Source organism: Oncorhynchus mykiss, chromosome 26, assembly GCF_013265735.2.
Source record: "Oncorhynchus mykiss isolate Arlee chromosome 26, USDA_OmykA_1.1, whole genome shotgun sequence".
NCBI classification, from domain to species: Eukaryota; Metazoa; Chordata; class Actinopteri; order Salmoniformes; family Salmonidae; genus Oncorhynchus; species Oncorhynchus mykiss.
The window spans coordinates 49,416,888-49,434,374 of NC_048590.1; the positions used below are offsets into that span (position 1 = coordinate 49,416,888).

Here is a 17,487-nt window from a genome sequence, read left to right on the forward strand (position 1 = left end):
CCCGGTAGGCCATCATTGTAAATAATAATTTGTTTCTTGACTGACTTGCCTAGTTAAAAAAAAAGGTAAAATTTCTTGGACCACTGCTAGGTAAAAGGACTGGATAGATTTCAGCCATACTGCTTTCACCTATCAAATCCTTTTAAATCAGTGTTTGAAGAGTGAAAGGCATCTGCTTCCAGTTGTAAAGACCCCCTGTAGTGGCGCTAGTCTAAAGGTAGTGGAAAGCAGCAGTGAGCCAGAGCTCTGCTGCTAGCTCTGGACCTATGTGCTCCCAGTGAAAAAGAGCCGCCATGGAAAATATTTGAGGAAATGGCAAGTGGTTAATGGACCAGCTCTTAATGTTGAATTCCATACTCTAATGTGTCTCAGTCATGCATAAGAGGAAGTGTTGTACGCATGCCAGGGACCCCGCTATCGCTTCAGGTCAAAGGGACCCCGCTATCGCTTCAGGTCAAAGGGACCCCGCTATCGCTTCAGGTCAAAGGGACAACGCTATCACTTCAGGTCAAAGAGACAAACCTATCGCTTCAGGTCAAAGGGACAACGCTATCGCTTCAGGTCAAAGAGACAAAGCTATCGCTTCAGGTCAAAGGGACAACGCTATCGCTTCAGGTCAAAGGGACAACGCTATCGCTTCAGGTCAAAGAGACCACGCTATCGCTTCAGGTCAAAGAGACAAAGCTATCGCTTCAGGTCAATGGGACAACGCTATCGCTTCAGGTCAAAGGGACAACGCTATCGCTTCAGGTCAAAGAGACCACGCTATCGCTTCAGGACAAAGGGACCCCGCTATCGCTTCAGGTCAAAGGGACAACGCTATCGCTTCAGGTCAAAGGGACAACGCTATCGCTTCATGTCAAAGGGACCCCGCTATCGCTTCAGGTCAAAGGGACAACGCTATCGCTTCAGGTCAAAGGGACAACACTATCGCTTCAGGTCAAAGGGACAACGCTATCGCTTCAGGTCAAAGGGACAACGCTATCGCTTCATGTCAAAGGCACCCCGCTATCGCTTCAGATCAAAGGGGCAAAGCTATCGCTTCAGGTCAAAGGGACAAAGCTATCGCTTCAGGTCAAAGGGACCCCGCTATCACTTCAGGTCAAAGGGACCACGCTATACCTTCAGGTCAAAGGGACAACGCTATCGCTTCAGGTCAAAGGGACAACACTATCGCTTCAGGTCAAAGGGACAACGCTATCGCTTCAGGTCAAAGGGACAACGCTATCGCTTCATGTCAAAGGCACCCCGCTATCGCTTCAGGTCAAAGGGGCAAAGCTATCGCTTCAGGTCAAAGGGACAAAGCTATTGCTTCAGGTCAAAGGGACCCCGCTATCACTTCAGGTCAAAGGGACCACGCTATAGCTTCAGGTCAAAGAGACAAAGCTATCGCTTCAGGTCAAAGAGACAAAGCTATCGCTTCAGGTCAAAGGGACCCCGCTATCGCTTCAGGTCAAAGGGACAAAGCTATCGCTTCAGGTCAAAGATACAAAGCTATCGCTTCAGGTCAAAGGGACAACGCTATCGCTTCAGGTCAAAGAGGCAAAGCTATCGCTTCAGGTCAAAGGGACAACGCTATCGCTTCAGGTCAAAGAGACAAAGCTATCGCTTCAGGTCAAAGGGACCACGCTATCGCTTCAGGTCAAAGGGACAACGCTATCACTTCAGGTCAAAGAGACAAACCTATCGCTTCAGGTCAAAGGGACAATGCTATCGCTTCAGGTCAAAGGGACAACGCTATCGCTTCAGGTCAAAGGGGCAAAGCTATCGCTTCAGGTCAAAGGGACAACGCTATCGCTTCAGGTCAAACAGAGAACCCTGGGATGGGAAGAATAATATTTCTGTAGGGACCCTCGAGGGTCCCAGACACTTTAGTATGCTGGTTTTAGTATGTAGTACATTTTCATCTTTGACTTCTAATCAGAGATTAATTGATACCAGGGAGTTCAGGTATGGATCCATTAAGTGGCAGCTAAAACCAGACTATGGGCTTTAAAGACTTGAATTGTGCAGTCCTGGTGTGGCTGGAAATGTAGCTGAGAATGTAGCGCGTCAGTCACAGCATAGAAAACACACACACGGATTTCTACAAAACCTCGTCCTGACGGCGATATGTTCGAACACGTATCACCTGTAACTCTCGACCACCCCCTCCTCCCCACCATCCTCTCCTTGTTTCTGAAACACTCTGGCCCCCCCTCTTCTCTTCCCAGCATTCCAGTGCCGTGCCCCCACAGTCAAAGGGCCAATTCATGGCCTGGCGAGGCTACAAGAGCAGACAGGGGCTCTGAAGCAGGATGTTGTTTGACTGATTCCTCCTCGCACCGCTTAAACCAACAAGCCGCAAAAAATATGATTTGGGAGGGTGGGCAAAGAGGAAGTGGGTCCACTCACCTAACCTCAAGACTAGAGTGCAACTCATACCCAGTCTCATTACTGTAAAGCAGCTAGCTTGGATCCAGGATAGGATCCAGGATAGGTCAGAACAGTACGGGAAGCTCATGCAGCATAATTACCTTGAACTATCTGGGCTTTGTGTAGGTCAGTGGATAATATAGAGAGGAGGCAAGGAGAGGAAGCCAATTCATTTTTAGATGTAGCCAGTTAGACACGTTATCTCTCGATGCAATACCACCAGCAAAGGAATCTCTCTTTTACGCTCTTACACTTTGAAGAAGCAACACGCAACAAATATAGTTACCTTCGTGAATCAACATCAAACGGTCCTACCCTGATAATCTGCCTGATCTTACATGGTCCCCCATTACCTTCGGTAGGAAAAAGGGTTGAGCTGGTATGCTTTGCTTATGCCTCTAGTCTCCACATCAAGTTCAATAGATCTCTTCCTTGATAGTGTTCTTGTGTAGAGTGCTGAGTTAGCCTGTGTCCTGGTAGAACCCCTATGAGAGTCCTCAGCGCCGATGTTATCTCCACCAAGTCATTCAGACAGACATTCCTGAGCGTCTCACACAAGGCATTGCCCTGGCTTTCCCATGAATGAGGCCTTAACGACAAACAGGCCCGTGACACGCGGTCTACCCCTGTGTTATTTACAGACCTTAGACCGAAGGTAGAGATAGCTCGCTCGCTAGCTGGCCCCCTAAAAGCCCTAAAAGCTTCCAGTTGACATTTCTATTTGTAAAGCAAGGGACATTTTGTCGTGTGTTTTCAGGTTACGTGATGGAATGATAAAGGTCTGTGTAGAATGTATGCACCACACCCGGTTTGCTGCAAGGCCTTCACAACAACTGTTCTAAGATGAATAAAGAGAAGAGATCATACATTATTCAACCAAATGCAACCATTCTTTTTTTTACACCTTAAATCACAACCTTTTGTGTGAATGTAGTCTGAACTGATCATTTGTAAAGTATAAAGAGAAATGATTTCGCAATAATCTAATCCATACAGATAAACTAAACTGAGGCTGAATTTAAAAAAAGAAGAAGTTCTGAATAGGTTGATTTCATTTGACCTTTAAACGTTGAGGAATGAAAACATTTGTGTGCCTGCTGCACTCCTTCCTTATTCCCCCTCCTGTCATTTGATCCAGCCTGGGGGGCGGGGCAGTGAAGGGACCACACAGACGACCTTTGGTAAATTGATCTTTCCATTTCCACTCAACTCTCCTGGCCAACAATAGGAGAAGCCCTCCCTTAGTTATCTCTGGGTCACTGGCTCTGTGTGCCTGCTACAAATTACAACCAACATCAACATTGTGGATTGACAGGACTGAATGCACTCACTTTGAATCAGAAATGTTAACCTCTCCCTCTCCCCCAAAAACTGCACTTTCAGCAGATTCAGAAGGAAGCTAAAAGTGTTGGGAGTTTGTAGAACCAACAGTAGCTAGGGAATGTGCCATCATTCCTGTAAACAGTAACAAGAGAACGAAACATTTGGGGAGTAAAGAGTTTGGGAATGACACACAACACACTAACTAACTGAACGACTATGGGGGCTCATGGCGGGGCTTTCAGGGCTGTTTTGATTGGCTATGAACAAACAGTCGGCTCAAGATAGGTTGGGCATAACGCTAGTTCACCTTTCAACACCCCACGAGCTGGGCAGGGGAGTTTGATGGAGTGAGTCTGCGGTCTCTCTCCGCACTACAAGGACCCCCAGCGTAAACAAACAGGACTCGAGTTTCAACCAGAGGGGACTGTTTCCTGCTTCAGCCAGCCCTGCTAGCCAGCCCCCCAAAGCCCCTCTTACCAGAGCTCTGCTCCACTCTGCTTTACAAAATGCCAACCCCCTTCCACTGCTCAATTACCCAGAGGAATGGAGGGATTTGAGGGAAGAGAGAGGGAGTGGGAGAGGGGGATGGGGAGAGAGAGAGAGAGGGGGATGGGGAGAGAGAGGGAGGGGGATGGGGAGAGAGTGGGAAAGGGAGAGAGAGGGAGAAGGAGAAAAAGTGAGAGAGAGGGGAAGGGAGAGGGAAAGAGAGGGAGGGAGGGAGGGAGGGAGGGAGGGAGAGAGGGAGGGAGGGAGGGAGGGAGGGAGGGAGGGAGGGAGGGAGGGAGGGAGGGAGGGAGGGAGAGAGGGGGCAGGGAGGGAGAGAGAGAGAAAGACAGAGAGAGAGAGAGAGAGAGACAGAGAGAGAGAGAGAGGGAGAGAGAGGAGGGGGGGCAGAGAGAGAGAGAGAGAGAGAGAGAGGGGGGGGGCAGAGAGAGAGAGAGAGAGAGGGGGGCAGAAAGAGAGAGAGAGAGAGAGAGAGAGAGGGGGGGGGGCAGAGAGAAAGAGAGAGAGAGAGACGGGGGGGCAGACAGAGAGAGAGAGAGAGAGAGAGAGGGGGGGGGCAGAGAGAGAGAGAGAGAACATAGCTACATTGCTGTGCCATCTAGATTGTAGGAGACCCCCTCCATCCGACTTTCACAATAGGAGCATTATGTGTCCCTCTCTTTGGTTGGTCTTAATAGGCTTTCAACAGAGGGAGTAAAGCACAACACAATAACTTCATTAACTGCAGAGTTTGCCCATTTATGCAAACATACAGATGGGGGGGGCAATATACCTTAGGCTAGGGGTGTGTGTTTGGGCTGCCATACTCAAGACTAACTGTTAACCCTTTCTAGTTTTGGAGGTGAACTGATGTCCGATAACAAAATCCACATAGGCAGGCGATGAAACGTGGGCGAACTCGAGTGAAATGAACTTCAGAAATATGCTGTTGCTTCAGCATACAATGTTACTGGTTGAGGTGACTTTTTGTGGGACTTTTTAAAGAGGAGAGTAAAATGATCATGGAAGTATTGCGGAGACCCCTGATGTCAGGTCTCCTCATCTGGACCTCATTTCCATAGATGGCAACAAGAAGCTCAGCTGCTTATGTTGTGAGTGCTTGTCTGGTCGCTGATGATGTGTCAGTGAAAAGCAATATGTGGGTCAGTTCTAGTATTGACAGTAGACCAGTTTCCCAACATGGTTCTATATTTTCTTATCACCTGGAGTAACTTTCTTTGTCAATAACATGAGCATGTCATTGAAAACATGTACAGTGGTCGACAACTGGCAAGGCCAATAAATAACAAGCAACCCCACCTCATAAACAAGGAATTCTGGGAATTGGGTTTCCACTTTCCAGCCCCCATGCTCCTTGTCCGCATTGACCCTGATTTATGGCTCATAGCGTGTTGATACTTGCACACTATACTCCTCTTTACATTTACTGGAGGGGGGGGGGGGGGGGGGGCTACTCCTGTGTTCTATATTCCTCTTTACATTTACTGGAGGGGGGGGGGGGGGGGGGCTACTCCCGTGTTCTATACTCCTCTTTACATTTACGGGAGGGGGGGGGGGGCTACTCCTGTGTTCTATATTCCTCTTTACATTTACTGGAGGGAGGGGGGGGGGGGGCTACTCCCGTGCTCTATACTCCTCTTTACATTTACGGGAGGGGGGGGGGGGGGGCTACTCCTGTGTTCTATATTCCTCTTTACATTTACAGGAGGGGGGGGGGGGGGCTACTCCCGTGCTCTATACTCCTCTTTACATTTACGGGAGGGGGGGGGGGCTACTCCCGTGCTCTATACTCCTCTTTACATTTACGGGAGGGGGGGGGGGGCTACTCCCGTGTTCTATACTCCTCTTTACATTTACGGGAGGGGGGGGGGGGCACTCCTGTGTTCTATACTCCTCTTTACATTTACGGGGGGGGGGGGGGGGGGCTACTCCTGTGTTCTATACTCCTCTTTACCTTTGGGGGGGGGGGGGGGGGCACTCCTGTGTTCTATACTCCTCTTTACATTTACGGGGGGGGGGGGGGGGGGGCTACTCCCGTGTTCTATACTCCTCTTTACCTTTGGGGGGGGGGGGGGGGCTACTCCTGTGTTCTATACTCCTCTTTACCTTTGGGGGGGGGGGGGGGGGGGGGCACTCCCGTGTTCTATACTCTATACTCCTCTTTACATTTACGGGAGGGGGGGGGGGGCTACTCCCGTGCTCTATACTCCTCTTTACATTTACGGGAGGGGGGGGGGGGCTACTCCCGTGTTCTATACTCCTCTTTACATTTACGGGAGGGGGGGGCACTCCTGTGTTCTATACTCCTCTTTACATTTACGGGGGGGAGGGGGCTACTCCCGTGTTCTATACTCCTCTTTACATTTACGGGGGGGAGGGGGCTACTCCCGTGTTCTATACTCCTCTTTACATTTACGGGGGGGAGGGGGGGGCACTCCCGTGTTCTATACTCCTCTTTACCTTTAGGGGGGGACACTACTCCTGTGTTCTATACTCCTCTTTACATTTACGGGAGGGGGGGAGGGGGCTACTCCCGTGTTCTATACTCCTCTTTACATTTAGGGGGGGGGGGGGGGGGGGGGCACTACTCCCGTGTTCTATACTCCTCTTTACATTTACGGGAGGGGGGCTGCTCCCGTGTTCTATACTCCTCTTTACATTTACGGGAGGGGGGCTACTCCTGTGTTCTATACTCCTCTTTACATTTACGGGAGGGGGGGGGGGGGGCACTACTCCCGTGCTCTATACTCCTCTTTACATTTACGGGAGGGGGGCTACTCCTGTGTTCTATACTCCTCTTTACATTTACGGGAGGGGGGCTACTCCCGTGTTCTATACTCCTCTTTACATTTACGGGAGGGGGGGGGGGGGGGGGGCTACTCCCGTGTTCTATACTCCTCTTTACATTTACGGGAGGGGGGGGGGGGGGCTACTCCTGTGTTCTATACTCCTCTTTACATTTACGGGAGGGGGGGGGGGGGGGAGGGCTACTCCCGTGTTCTATACTCCTCTTTACATTTACGGGAGGGGGGGGGGGGAGGGCTACTCCCGTGTTCTATACTCCTCTTTACATTTACGGGAGGGGGGGGGGGCTACTCCCGTGTTCTATACTCCTCTTTACCTTTAGGGGGGGGGAACTACTCCTGTGTTCTATACTCCTCTTTACCTTTAGGGAGGGGGGGGGGGCTACTCCAATGTTCTATACTCCTCTTTACCTTTAGGGAGGGGGGGGGGCTACTCCTGTGTTCTATACTCCTCCTTACCTTTAGGGAGGGGGGGGAACTACTCCCGTGTTCTATACTCCTCTTTACCTTTAGGGAGGGGGGGAACTACTCCCGTGTTCTATACTCCTCCTTACCTTTAGGGGGGGGGGGGGAACTACTCCCGTGTTCTATACTCCTCCTTACCTTTAGGGAGGGGGGGGGAACTACTCCTGTGTTCTATACTCCTCTTTGCCTTTAGGGGGGGCCCTACTCCAGTGTTCAATACTCCTCTTTGCCTTTAGGGGGGGCCCTACTCCAGTGTTCAATACTCCTCTTTGCCTTTGGGGGGGGGGGGGCACTACTCCAGTGTTCAACACTCCTCTTTGCCTTTAGGGTGATCATACTAAAAATAACTGGGTTGTTTGCTTTCAGGGCAGGCACACCGTAGCAAAATGTTTTGCGACAGGAAACCAGAAACAATCATTTCTTATTGGTCAATTTCAGTCAGTCCCTCCCTGTTTCAGTGTAGTTTCTTCCATTTGGAGCCTAAATGAACACAGTAGATAATGAAAGGAAAAGCATCATCACTCTAATGGCTCCGATGCAATGATTTATTTAACCAAAGTTTGGACAGCTAAGCTGTGTTCATCAGGGTTTCATCTGAATACAAAACATGATTAATGCATGGCAGATGTACTCATACCCCTATCAGATCTCTCTATCAGTAACACGCTGCTTCCCTATGTGATCAGAATGATTGGTTAGGAGTGAACTCCACAAACAATAGTGCACAGCACAGCACCAACCAAAACAAGACGTGAGGTAAAATCATATAATCTACTACTGTATTCCAACATTATATTAACCAACAATAAAACCTCATCCCAAACAAACAATAAAGGAATGAAATAAGTGAATTTTGTGTTAAACTATGTCACTCTTTCTATCAATGGACTGTACGCTAAATCAATAGCCCCCCCTAGCATTCCGTGGTAATAAGGAAGCTGGTAGACAGTAGCGTCTCACCTGAGAAGAGTCTTGGCGCGACGTCGGGGGAGTGGGGGGCCACAGTTTCAGTGTACGACAGTGTTGAAAGTGTTGAATCTGATAGTTCTGCAAAGGACAGAACATGACAGGGGAGTGAAATCCGGAGCTCCATGGAAACCATTGTAACCATAGACTTCGGCGAGTTAACTACTGTCCAGAGAGCGTTGTGTTGTGGTCCTACTATAACGCCATGTTCTGAGGAACAGAGAGGTTGTGAGGAGAATACAAGGTGATTTTGAAGCAGGAGAAGGCATGTGAAAGCAGGAATAATGTACTGGCACATGACTAACTTTGAGGTAAAGACATTTCAGCTTGGTAACACTTTATTTTCCAGCACAGAAAATAACTTTGATTTGGATTTTTTTTACCTTTATTTACCTTTATTTAACTAGGCAAGTCAGTTAAGAATAAATTCTTATTTACAATAACAGCCTTCCCTGGCCAAACCCGGACGATTCTGTGAAAATTGTGCGCCGCCCTATGAGACTCCCAATCGTGGCCAGATGTGAAAAAGCCTGGAATCAAACCAGGGACTGTAGTGACGTCTCTTGCACTGAGATGCAGCGCCTTAGACCACTACACCAGTCAGGAGACAATGGTATTTATTTTCATTTAACTAGGCAAGTCAGCTAAGAACAAACACCGGCCAAACCCGGACCACACTGGGCCAATTGTGCACTGCCCTATGGGACTCCCAATCATGGCCGGATGTGATGCAGCCTGGAATCAAACCAGGGACTGTAGTGGCACATCCTGCAATGAGATGCAGCGACCACTACACCACTTGGGCACCCATGGTATATATTTATATTTAACCTTTATTTAACTAGGCAAGTCAGTTAAGGACAAATTCTTATTTACAATGACGGCCTACCCCGGCCAAACCCGGACAACGCTGGGCCATTTGTGAGCCGCCCTATGAGACTCCCAATCACGGCCGGTTGTAATACAGCCTGGATGAAGTGGGAACAAGATGGAATTACTTTTAGTTTTTAACAACTATATAAATGTTATATTAATAAATATATAATGACTTTTAAAAGACAAAACAAAACTGTGCTGGGAAGTAAAATGTTACCAAAACTCCATTACAGTGAAACCCCTTGTGAATTTAGCAGATCTCTCTGTGGCTTACTGTTGCTGAGGGGGGGCATGACTGTTGCTTCCTGACTTACCCAGTGGCTTGTGTTCATCTGCGGGAGATAGTCGTGAGTAGGGGGGTGGTGGTGATTCTGAAACACAAAATATGTGTCTTAGATGCTTGGTACTGCGTAGAAGTACATAGTTAGGTATCAGAGAATAATCTGTTACTATATGAAATCATAAGTAACATGGATTACTGGGAAAACACAGACAACAATCTGCGTATGTCAGTAAAAAGAAGCAGTTGATGGTTGAATGGGCAGATCAATTTACAATTATTCAGACAGAATGTAGAATAAAAGATGAGACCTTCACACCTCTGTTGAATAAGCACTTCCAACCGTTCATAACTAAAAACGTAATGACATCACATATAAAATATGTTTTCAGGTCCTAACTAAACGGCTATAAATAAAGAACACAAAAGAAAAGTAGGCTACATGTTGTCAAAGGGCATTTTCCAAACATAAAACCAAGAAAGCTAATGGCGACCTGTCGAAATAGTTGTCTGGGACAAAGAAACAGTCCATGGGAACGGAGTGGCTATAATGGCTGCGGGTTCTTTAAGAGTGGAGGCAGTAATTGCTGGAGTACTCAGTCAGTGAGATACCCAGCTAGTCAGCCTGGCGCCAGCAGTATGCAAACTGTATATTATCACCACTCCTTCACCTAAATAGCAAGAGGGGGACCTCCTAGGGAAGGAAAAAGAGCCTTTCAAAGCGCTACTTCAGAGCGATCTTCAAATGGATAACGTAAACACTAAACAAATGAATATAATCGATATCATGAACTAAAACATAAAGGAATGTGTTGTTGAGTACTTAGCCGAGAAAAGATTTGCTGCAAAGACATTATAACTCAAGCTCTCCCTTTCCCTCTAGCTCTGTGTGAGTGTGTGTACAGGGTTGTTTTTGAGGGAGAGTATACTAGCTACACTTCCAACAGTTGGAATTCAGTTGCTGTAATCATACAATTCGCTAGAAAATGTTAACTCCCGCGCATTGGCTAAGCAACCAAATATTTACAACAATGCGCATCAACAAAACTTCAAGGGTACAAGTATGTCTCACTTAATCGCAGAGAAGTATAACCCTAAGTGATTATTAATAGGCTTTGTGACTGTATAACGCGTTTTAATTTCACCTCACATACGGTGGACACCTTTAGCGCAGCCTGGCCTTCTAATGAGTCCCATCTTTCACCATCCTCCAGACTTCAGGTAGAATGTGGGCCTACCTTTTTGGCATCGCTATTGGCACGCAGTGCTTGGTTTTCACGTTGGAAAAGCATCTATACGTGTAGCCTCACTATGCGCACTTGTGCGTAAACCTATCTAAAACATAGACCCTTTCAATTTATACAGATTTGATATGTGTAGAAGGGGGTAAAAGTGTGCGATTGTAACCAATCTCAGATGTCCTACCTGGCCCACACAAGAGACTGTAGTGATAGGGGTTACAGCACACCGTTTCGCTGCTGTCCAATGCCCGGAAGCTTTGACAGTGGCACAGCGCTTTGAGTTGAGTCGAGTGGTGTAGGTCAGTCCATCGGTAGAGTTTACAGAGCAGAAATGGGGGAGATGTCGAGTGGCCACCTAAACGCAGCTCCGTCTGGGGTACCAGAACACAGTCACTGGGCATCCCTCCTTTCGACTCCACCGCCTCCAACAAGGCATCCAGCGGTTTCTCCTTGAGTCTTTTCAAAAGAGCATAGGTAACGTTCTTGAGTTCTTGCTCCGCCACCGAGCCAATATTCCCCTCCCGTCCCGTGAGGATACCTCCATCGCGGGGACTAGAGTTTCGAATACCCCGGGTCAAGACGGGGCTCCGAGGTCTAGGATCCCTGTCTCGAAACAAACAGCAAGTAACCGTTCTACTGTCATTCTCGTGTTCTGGCTGAGAGCCTCGGTGATGAGGGACGGGGACACACATGGCATCCCCCTGACCATGGTCCGAATTGTCCCCCGGCGCCGACTCTGCGCTGTCCGTGAGGTCTGTGTTGCACACTTCGTCGAAAGTTCCCAGAGATGGCGAGGCACGGGTCACCGACCCGAGCTCCGTTTTGGGAATTTTTTCTGGGTTACTGCCACACGAACCGTCCCGAAACTCCTCGCTTCGTTTGCTTCTCCCATCTCCCCCGTCTCTGTCTGGGACTAAACGGCTTCTCCAGAGTCGCCGTATAAGACCTGAGCGTTTCGACCTGAACATACGACAATTTAAACAGTTTTGGATGTGTCGTATTGTTCCCGTCCAGGTCTGTGAGGATTCCACATTGATTTATGGTCTCCGCACAACATGAATGTTTTGTAAACGGCGCGCACTACATGCGCAACCGGGGGTCGTAGATTTATGACTAACTCGCAGCATTAGAATGTAATTTACGGTTGTATGTTGCATTAAACAAAGTCAAATGTAACGAGATTACACAACAAAACAGAATGTGACATACATGCATTTACTGGTCTGTTATATCCTACAACCATATAGTCTACCAACTCAATGAAAACGTTTGTCTTTACAGAGGCAACACAATTCCCCAAAACTATGTTCCGAGCAGCAATTCATAGGCTATACCATAATTATTCCTCCAATAACTACACTATAGCTACCACATGAAACGACAGCAAAATAGTTCGGTTTTTGTCTTGGACTTTGAGCAGCCTTGGTTAAATCCTTCGCTTGAGAATCTTTCTGACGGCACATCGATGGAGTTGCTTCACCACGAAATAATCCCAAATAATCCTTGCCGCATTCAGATTCCAATGTTACTTTCCACCGTAGTGTAGAATAATCCGTTTGCAACCCCGAAATAAAAAGTGTACATTGAGTTTTTATGCTGCTCAAACATACGGATGCAGATGTAGCTACTCCGATTCAAGACTCAGGAGTGGTTTAAAGGAAAACTTGAATTACTTTGCTGCCAGTCTCACTCTCTGCTATTCTTTTCGGATACACTCGCCCGTACACACACGGGGGCCCCAGGAAAGCTCTGGAGCCATTGGTTGATTCCCATCATGTGCCAGTCTAGACACTTTGGCGGCTGTGAGCCGCACTGATTGTTGCGCAAACATGGTTTCAAATTTCTTAACTCTTAAAGGCGCAACATCCACCTTTCTTCTCTCACACTTTCAACTCTTCCCACGAACTTTATATCACACTGAACATGTTTACTAACCTACCGAAACAGCAATCCACACATTTATCTCAGGGAAACACTTCATATTTAATGACGGGGAAAACGCCCATTCAGTAAAATACTGTATGGAATCTGAATTATTTCTGATTTTCATTCTATAAAAGCACAATCTGAACAGAATGATTTTCTCCTGAGCTTGTGTCATTGAGAAACCAGCTGATACCGGCAGTGTGTGCCCTGTAGGTCGATATTTGACTTCCTGTTTTGTCATGGTGACCTTATTTATTACACATGCAAAATGCCATTATTGATTTATAAGTTATAAACAACACAATAATATGTATAATCATCATAATAATCAACAAGGACCATATTACTATTCAACACATTTTATGTTGTTATTATTATTACTATCATTATCATCATTGTTAGATTTAGGCTATTTTCATCATTACTATTGCTAGGATTCAAGTATTTCACTGTTCATTCATTAAAGGGTTAATGCCTTTTCAAGTGCAGTTAAGAAGGCAAAGCTTCCATTATATATTGCTTTAGCTCAGAGAAGCAGTTAAGAAGGCAAAGCTTCCCATTATATATTGCTATAGCTCAGAGAAGCAGTTAAGAAGGCAAAGCTTCCATTATATATTGCTTTAGCTCAGAGAAGCAGTTAAGAAGGCAAAGCTTCCATTATATATTGCTTTAGCTCAGAGAAGCAGTTAAGAAGGCAAAGCTTCCATTATATATTGCTTTAGCTCAGAGAAGCAGTTAAGAAGGCAAAGCTTCCCATTATATATTGCTATAGCTCAGAGAAGCAGTTAAGAAGGCAAAGCTTCCCATTATATATTGCTTTAGCTCAGAGAAGCAGTTAAGAAGGCAAAGCTTCCCATTATATATTGCTATAGCTCAGAGAAGCAGTTAAGATGACATAGCTGCCCAATTATATATTGCTATAGCTCAGAGAAGCAGTTAAGAAGGCAAAGCTTCCATCATATATTGCTATAGCTCAGAGAAGCAGTTAAGAAGGCAAAGCTTCCATTATATATTGCTATAGCTCAGAGAAGCAGTTAAGAAGGCAAAGCTTCCCATCATATATTGCTATAGCTCAGAGAAGCAGTTAAGAAGGCCAAGCTTCCCATTATATATTGCTATAGCTCAGAGAAGCAGTTAAGAAGGCCAAGCTTCCCATTATATATTGCTATAGCTCAGAGAAGCAGTTAAGAAGGCAAAGCTTCCCATTATATATTGCTATAGCTCAGAGAAGCAGTTAAGAAGGCCAAGCTTCCCATTATATATTGCTATAGCTCAGAGAAGCAGTTAAGAAGGCAAAGCTTCCCATTATATATTGCTATAGCTCAGAGAAGCAGTTAAGAAGGCCAAGCTTCCCATTATATATTGCTATAGCTCAGAGAAGCAGTTAAGAAGGCAAAGCTTCCATTATATATTGCTATAGCTCAGAGAAGCAGTTAAGAAGGCCAAGCTTCCCATTATATATTGCTATAGCTCAGAGAAGCAGTTAAGAAGGCAAAGCTTCCATTATATATTGCTATAGCTCAGAGAAGCAGTTAAGAAGGCAAAGCTTCCCATTATATATTGCTATAGCTCAGAGAAGCAGTTAAAAAGGCAAAGCTTCCCATTATATATTGCTATAGCTCAGAGAAGCAGTTAAGAAGGCAAAGCTTCTCATTATATATTGCTATAGCTCAGAGAAGCAGTTAAGAAGGCAAAGCTTCCATTATATATTGCTATAGCTCAGAGAAGCAGTTAAGAAGGCAAAGCTTCCATTATATATTGCTATAGCTCAGAGAAGCAGTTAAGAAGGCAAAGCTTCCATTATATATTGCTATAGCTCAGAGAAGCAGTTAAGAAGGCCAAGCTTCCCATTATATATTGCTATAGCTCAGAGAAGCAGTTAAGAAGGCCAAGCTTCCCATTATATATTGCTATAGCTCAGAGAAGCAGTTAAGAAGGCAAAGCTTCCATTATATATTGCTATAGCTCAGAGAAGCAGTTAAGATGACATAGCTGCCCAATTATATATTGCTATAGCTCAGAGAAGCAGTTAAGATGACATAGCTGCCCAATTATATATTGCTATAGCTCAGAGAAGCAGTTAAGATGACATAGCTGCCCAATTATATATTGCTATAGCTCAGAGAAGCAGTTAAGATGACATAGCTGCCCAATTATATATTGCTATAGCTCAGAGAAGCAGTTAAGAAGGCAAAGCTTCCCATTATATATTGCTATAGCTAAGAGAAGCAGTTAAGAAGGCAAAGCTTCCATTATATATTGCTATAGCTCAGAGAAGCAGTTAAGAAGGCAAAGCTTCCATTATATATTGCTATAGCTCAGAGGAGCAGTTAAGATGACATAGCTGCCCAATTATATATTGAAATAGCTCAGAGTAGCACTTAAGAAGTCATAGCCCCGCCCCATTCAGGAATACCCAACCTCTGATTGGTTCTACATACTTCCAGGTCTTAAAAGGGTTCAACCTGGAACCAAATAGGGTTCTTCAAAGGGTTCTCCTATGGGGACAGCCAAATAACCATTTCAGGTTTTAGATATCACCTTTTTTTTCTAGAGTGTAGTTTATGAAACATTCTAACAGCATGGAACGTCCTAATTTAACATTTTGTACCATTCAACTCCTTAACTTTTTCTAGGAGGACAGTAGAGGGTAACTAGTTCACACATCCTAAAAGTCATTGGCAAGACTCGTGGGGCCAATTGCAACCATGGAAAGCCACCAGATTATGACCAGCTGATTTCTCTCATTAAACCATCAATACACGCTAAAATCACCTGCACAGCTAAACTCACTTGCAACCAACATAGAGAGCAATAGTAATGGTGACTTTTTGTAGGCACTAACTCCACCAGTACTTGTTGGCCAAAGCCTGTGGAGAAATTATCGTTTTTGTGGGGGATAAAAGCAGAACATAAGGTCTATGGTAAACACAGGTTTAGGAGATCTTATACCAGGGATCATCAACTAGATCCACCTGCTGACCGATTCTTTCTTGAGCGGATGGGCAGGGGGCTGGAACATAATTGGCCCAGTGTCATTAGGGTTTGCCCGTGGCAGGCAGCCATTGTTTGAATTTGTTCTTAAGACTTGCCTAATTAAGTAAAGGTAAAATAAGAACTCCTAATTATGTGTTAACCTCAGATCTTATTTCCACCTTTATCCCAAAACCTCATTCCTTCCTCATTAATTTCCCCCACAGGAATGGCTGAACGAACCAGAGGTAGGTCATTTCCCCCACAGGAATGGCTGAACGAACCAGAGGTAGGTCATTTCCCCCACAGGAATGGCTGAACGAACCAGAGGTAGGTCATTTCTGACACAGGAATGTCTGAACCAACCAGAGGTAGGTCATTTCTGACACAGGAATGGCTGAACCAACCAGAGGTAGGTCATTTCTGACACAGGAATGGCTGAACCAACCAGAGGTAGGTCATTTCCCCCACAGGAATGTCTAAACCAACCAGAGGTAGGTCATTTCCCCCACAGGAATGTCTGAACCAACCAGAGGTAGGTCATTTCTGACACAGGAATGGCTGAACCAACCAGAGGTAGGTCATTTCCCCCACTGGAATGTCTAAACCAACCAGAGGTAGGTCATTTCCCCCACAGGAATGTCTGAACCAACCAGAGGTAGGTCATTTCCCCCACAGGAATGTCTAAACCAACCAGAGGTAGGTCATTTCCCCCACAGGAATGTCTAAACCAACCAGATGTAGGTCATTTCTGACACAGGAATGTCTGAACCAACCAGAGGTAGGTCATTTCTGACACAGGAATGTCTGAACCAACCAGAGGTAGGTCATTTCTGACACAGGAATGTCTGAACCAACCAGATGTAGGTCATTTCTGTTTTTTAGGACTACAAACTGGCGATCTCTATTTGCCAGCGTTTTTGCCGCGCCCTAACGTCGATGATGAGGTTATCTTTTAGTCTGCATTGTAACCAACATTTTTCATGACTGTTTTGCCCTCTGGTTGGTATTCTGATTGGAACAACTTAGTCCTACTTTAGGAACAGAGTAAGAGCAATTGATCTATTTGCTAATCATTCCATACTACTGAAATCAAGTATTACCTCGTTTACCACGGCAAATCTACTGTGGTAATTTAGCCAACACCTTGTATGAATTGAAAACTAATTGTTGATGGTTTAGCCTACTCTTCTTATTTCATTAGTTTCCAATTTATACCTAATCCATGAAATACAATTGTCTTTAAAAGAACATTGACTGCAATGGTCATCCATTATCAAGAACGGTGGTCAAATATCCCTGGACAGTGCACATTGAAAATATGTAAGTAAATAGGGATTGAGTTATATAATCTATTGGCAACTTGTTTAATCAAATAAAAATGTAGTCTCTAAAGGTATTAGCAATGGCATATATTATATTATTTTGCCATTTAAGGTGAAACATTTGAATGAAATGTAGGCCTACTACTTCCATATTCTTCTATTGGGGGAGGGGGGAAAAAGAGTCTAGACCAGCTGTCTGGTATGATAATCACTTGACAGTAACAATGAGAGATTAACTGATCTGATGCTTTATCCAAGTGGGTTATTTGTTGCAACCAAGTTTAGTTTAGTCCGCAGGTGAATATAATCTCCTGTTAGTAGCTTTATGAGAAATCCAGCGGTCACCTGCAGCAGCGCGTTAAATTCTGCCTGTTCGTTGTAATCAAGTC

General features: G+C 45.6%; 1 protein-coding gene across 1 annotated transcript in view; it reads right to left on the reverse strand.

Annotated features, from left to right (window-relative positions):
* The window catches only part of LOC118936600 (mothers against decapentaplegic homolog 6-like), a 27,391-nt gene extending 14,731 nt beyond the window's left edge, over window positions 1-12,660 (reverse strand). Inside the window, exons 1-3 of the mRNA XM_036963781.1 lie at window positions 11,059-12,660; window positions 9,668-9,724; window positions 8,472-8,558 (exon numbers count right to left, since the gene is read on the reverse strand). Of these exons, the coding sequence (XP_036819676.1) occupies window positions 8,472-8,558; window positions 9,668-9,724; window positions 11,059-11,842 (928 nt within the window). The 5' untranslated portion in view covers window positions 11,843-12,660. The remainder of the gene's footprint in view (window positions 1-8,471; window positions 8,559-9,667; window positions 9,725-11,058) is intronic.
* Between the last annotated feature and the right edge of the window lie 4,827 nt (window positions 12,661-17,487).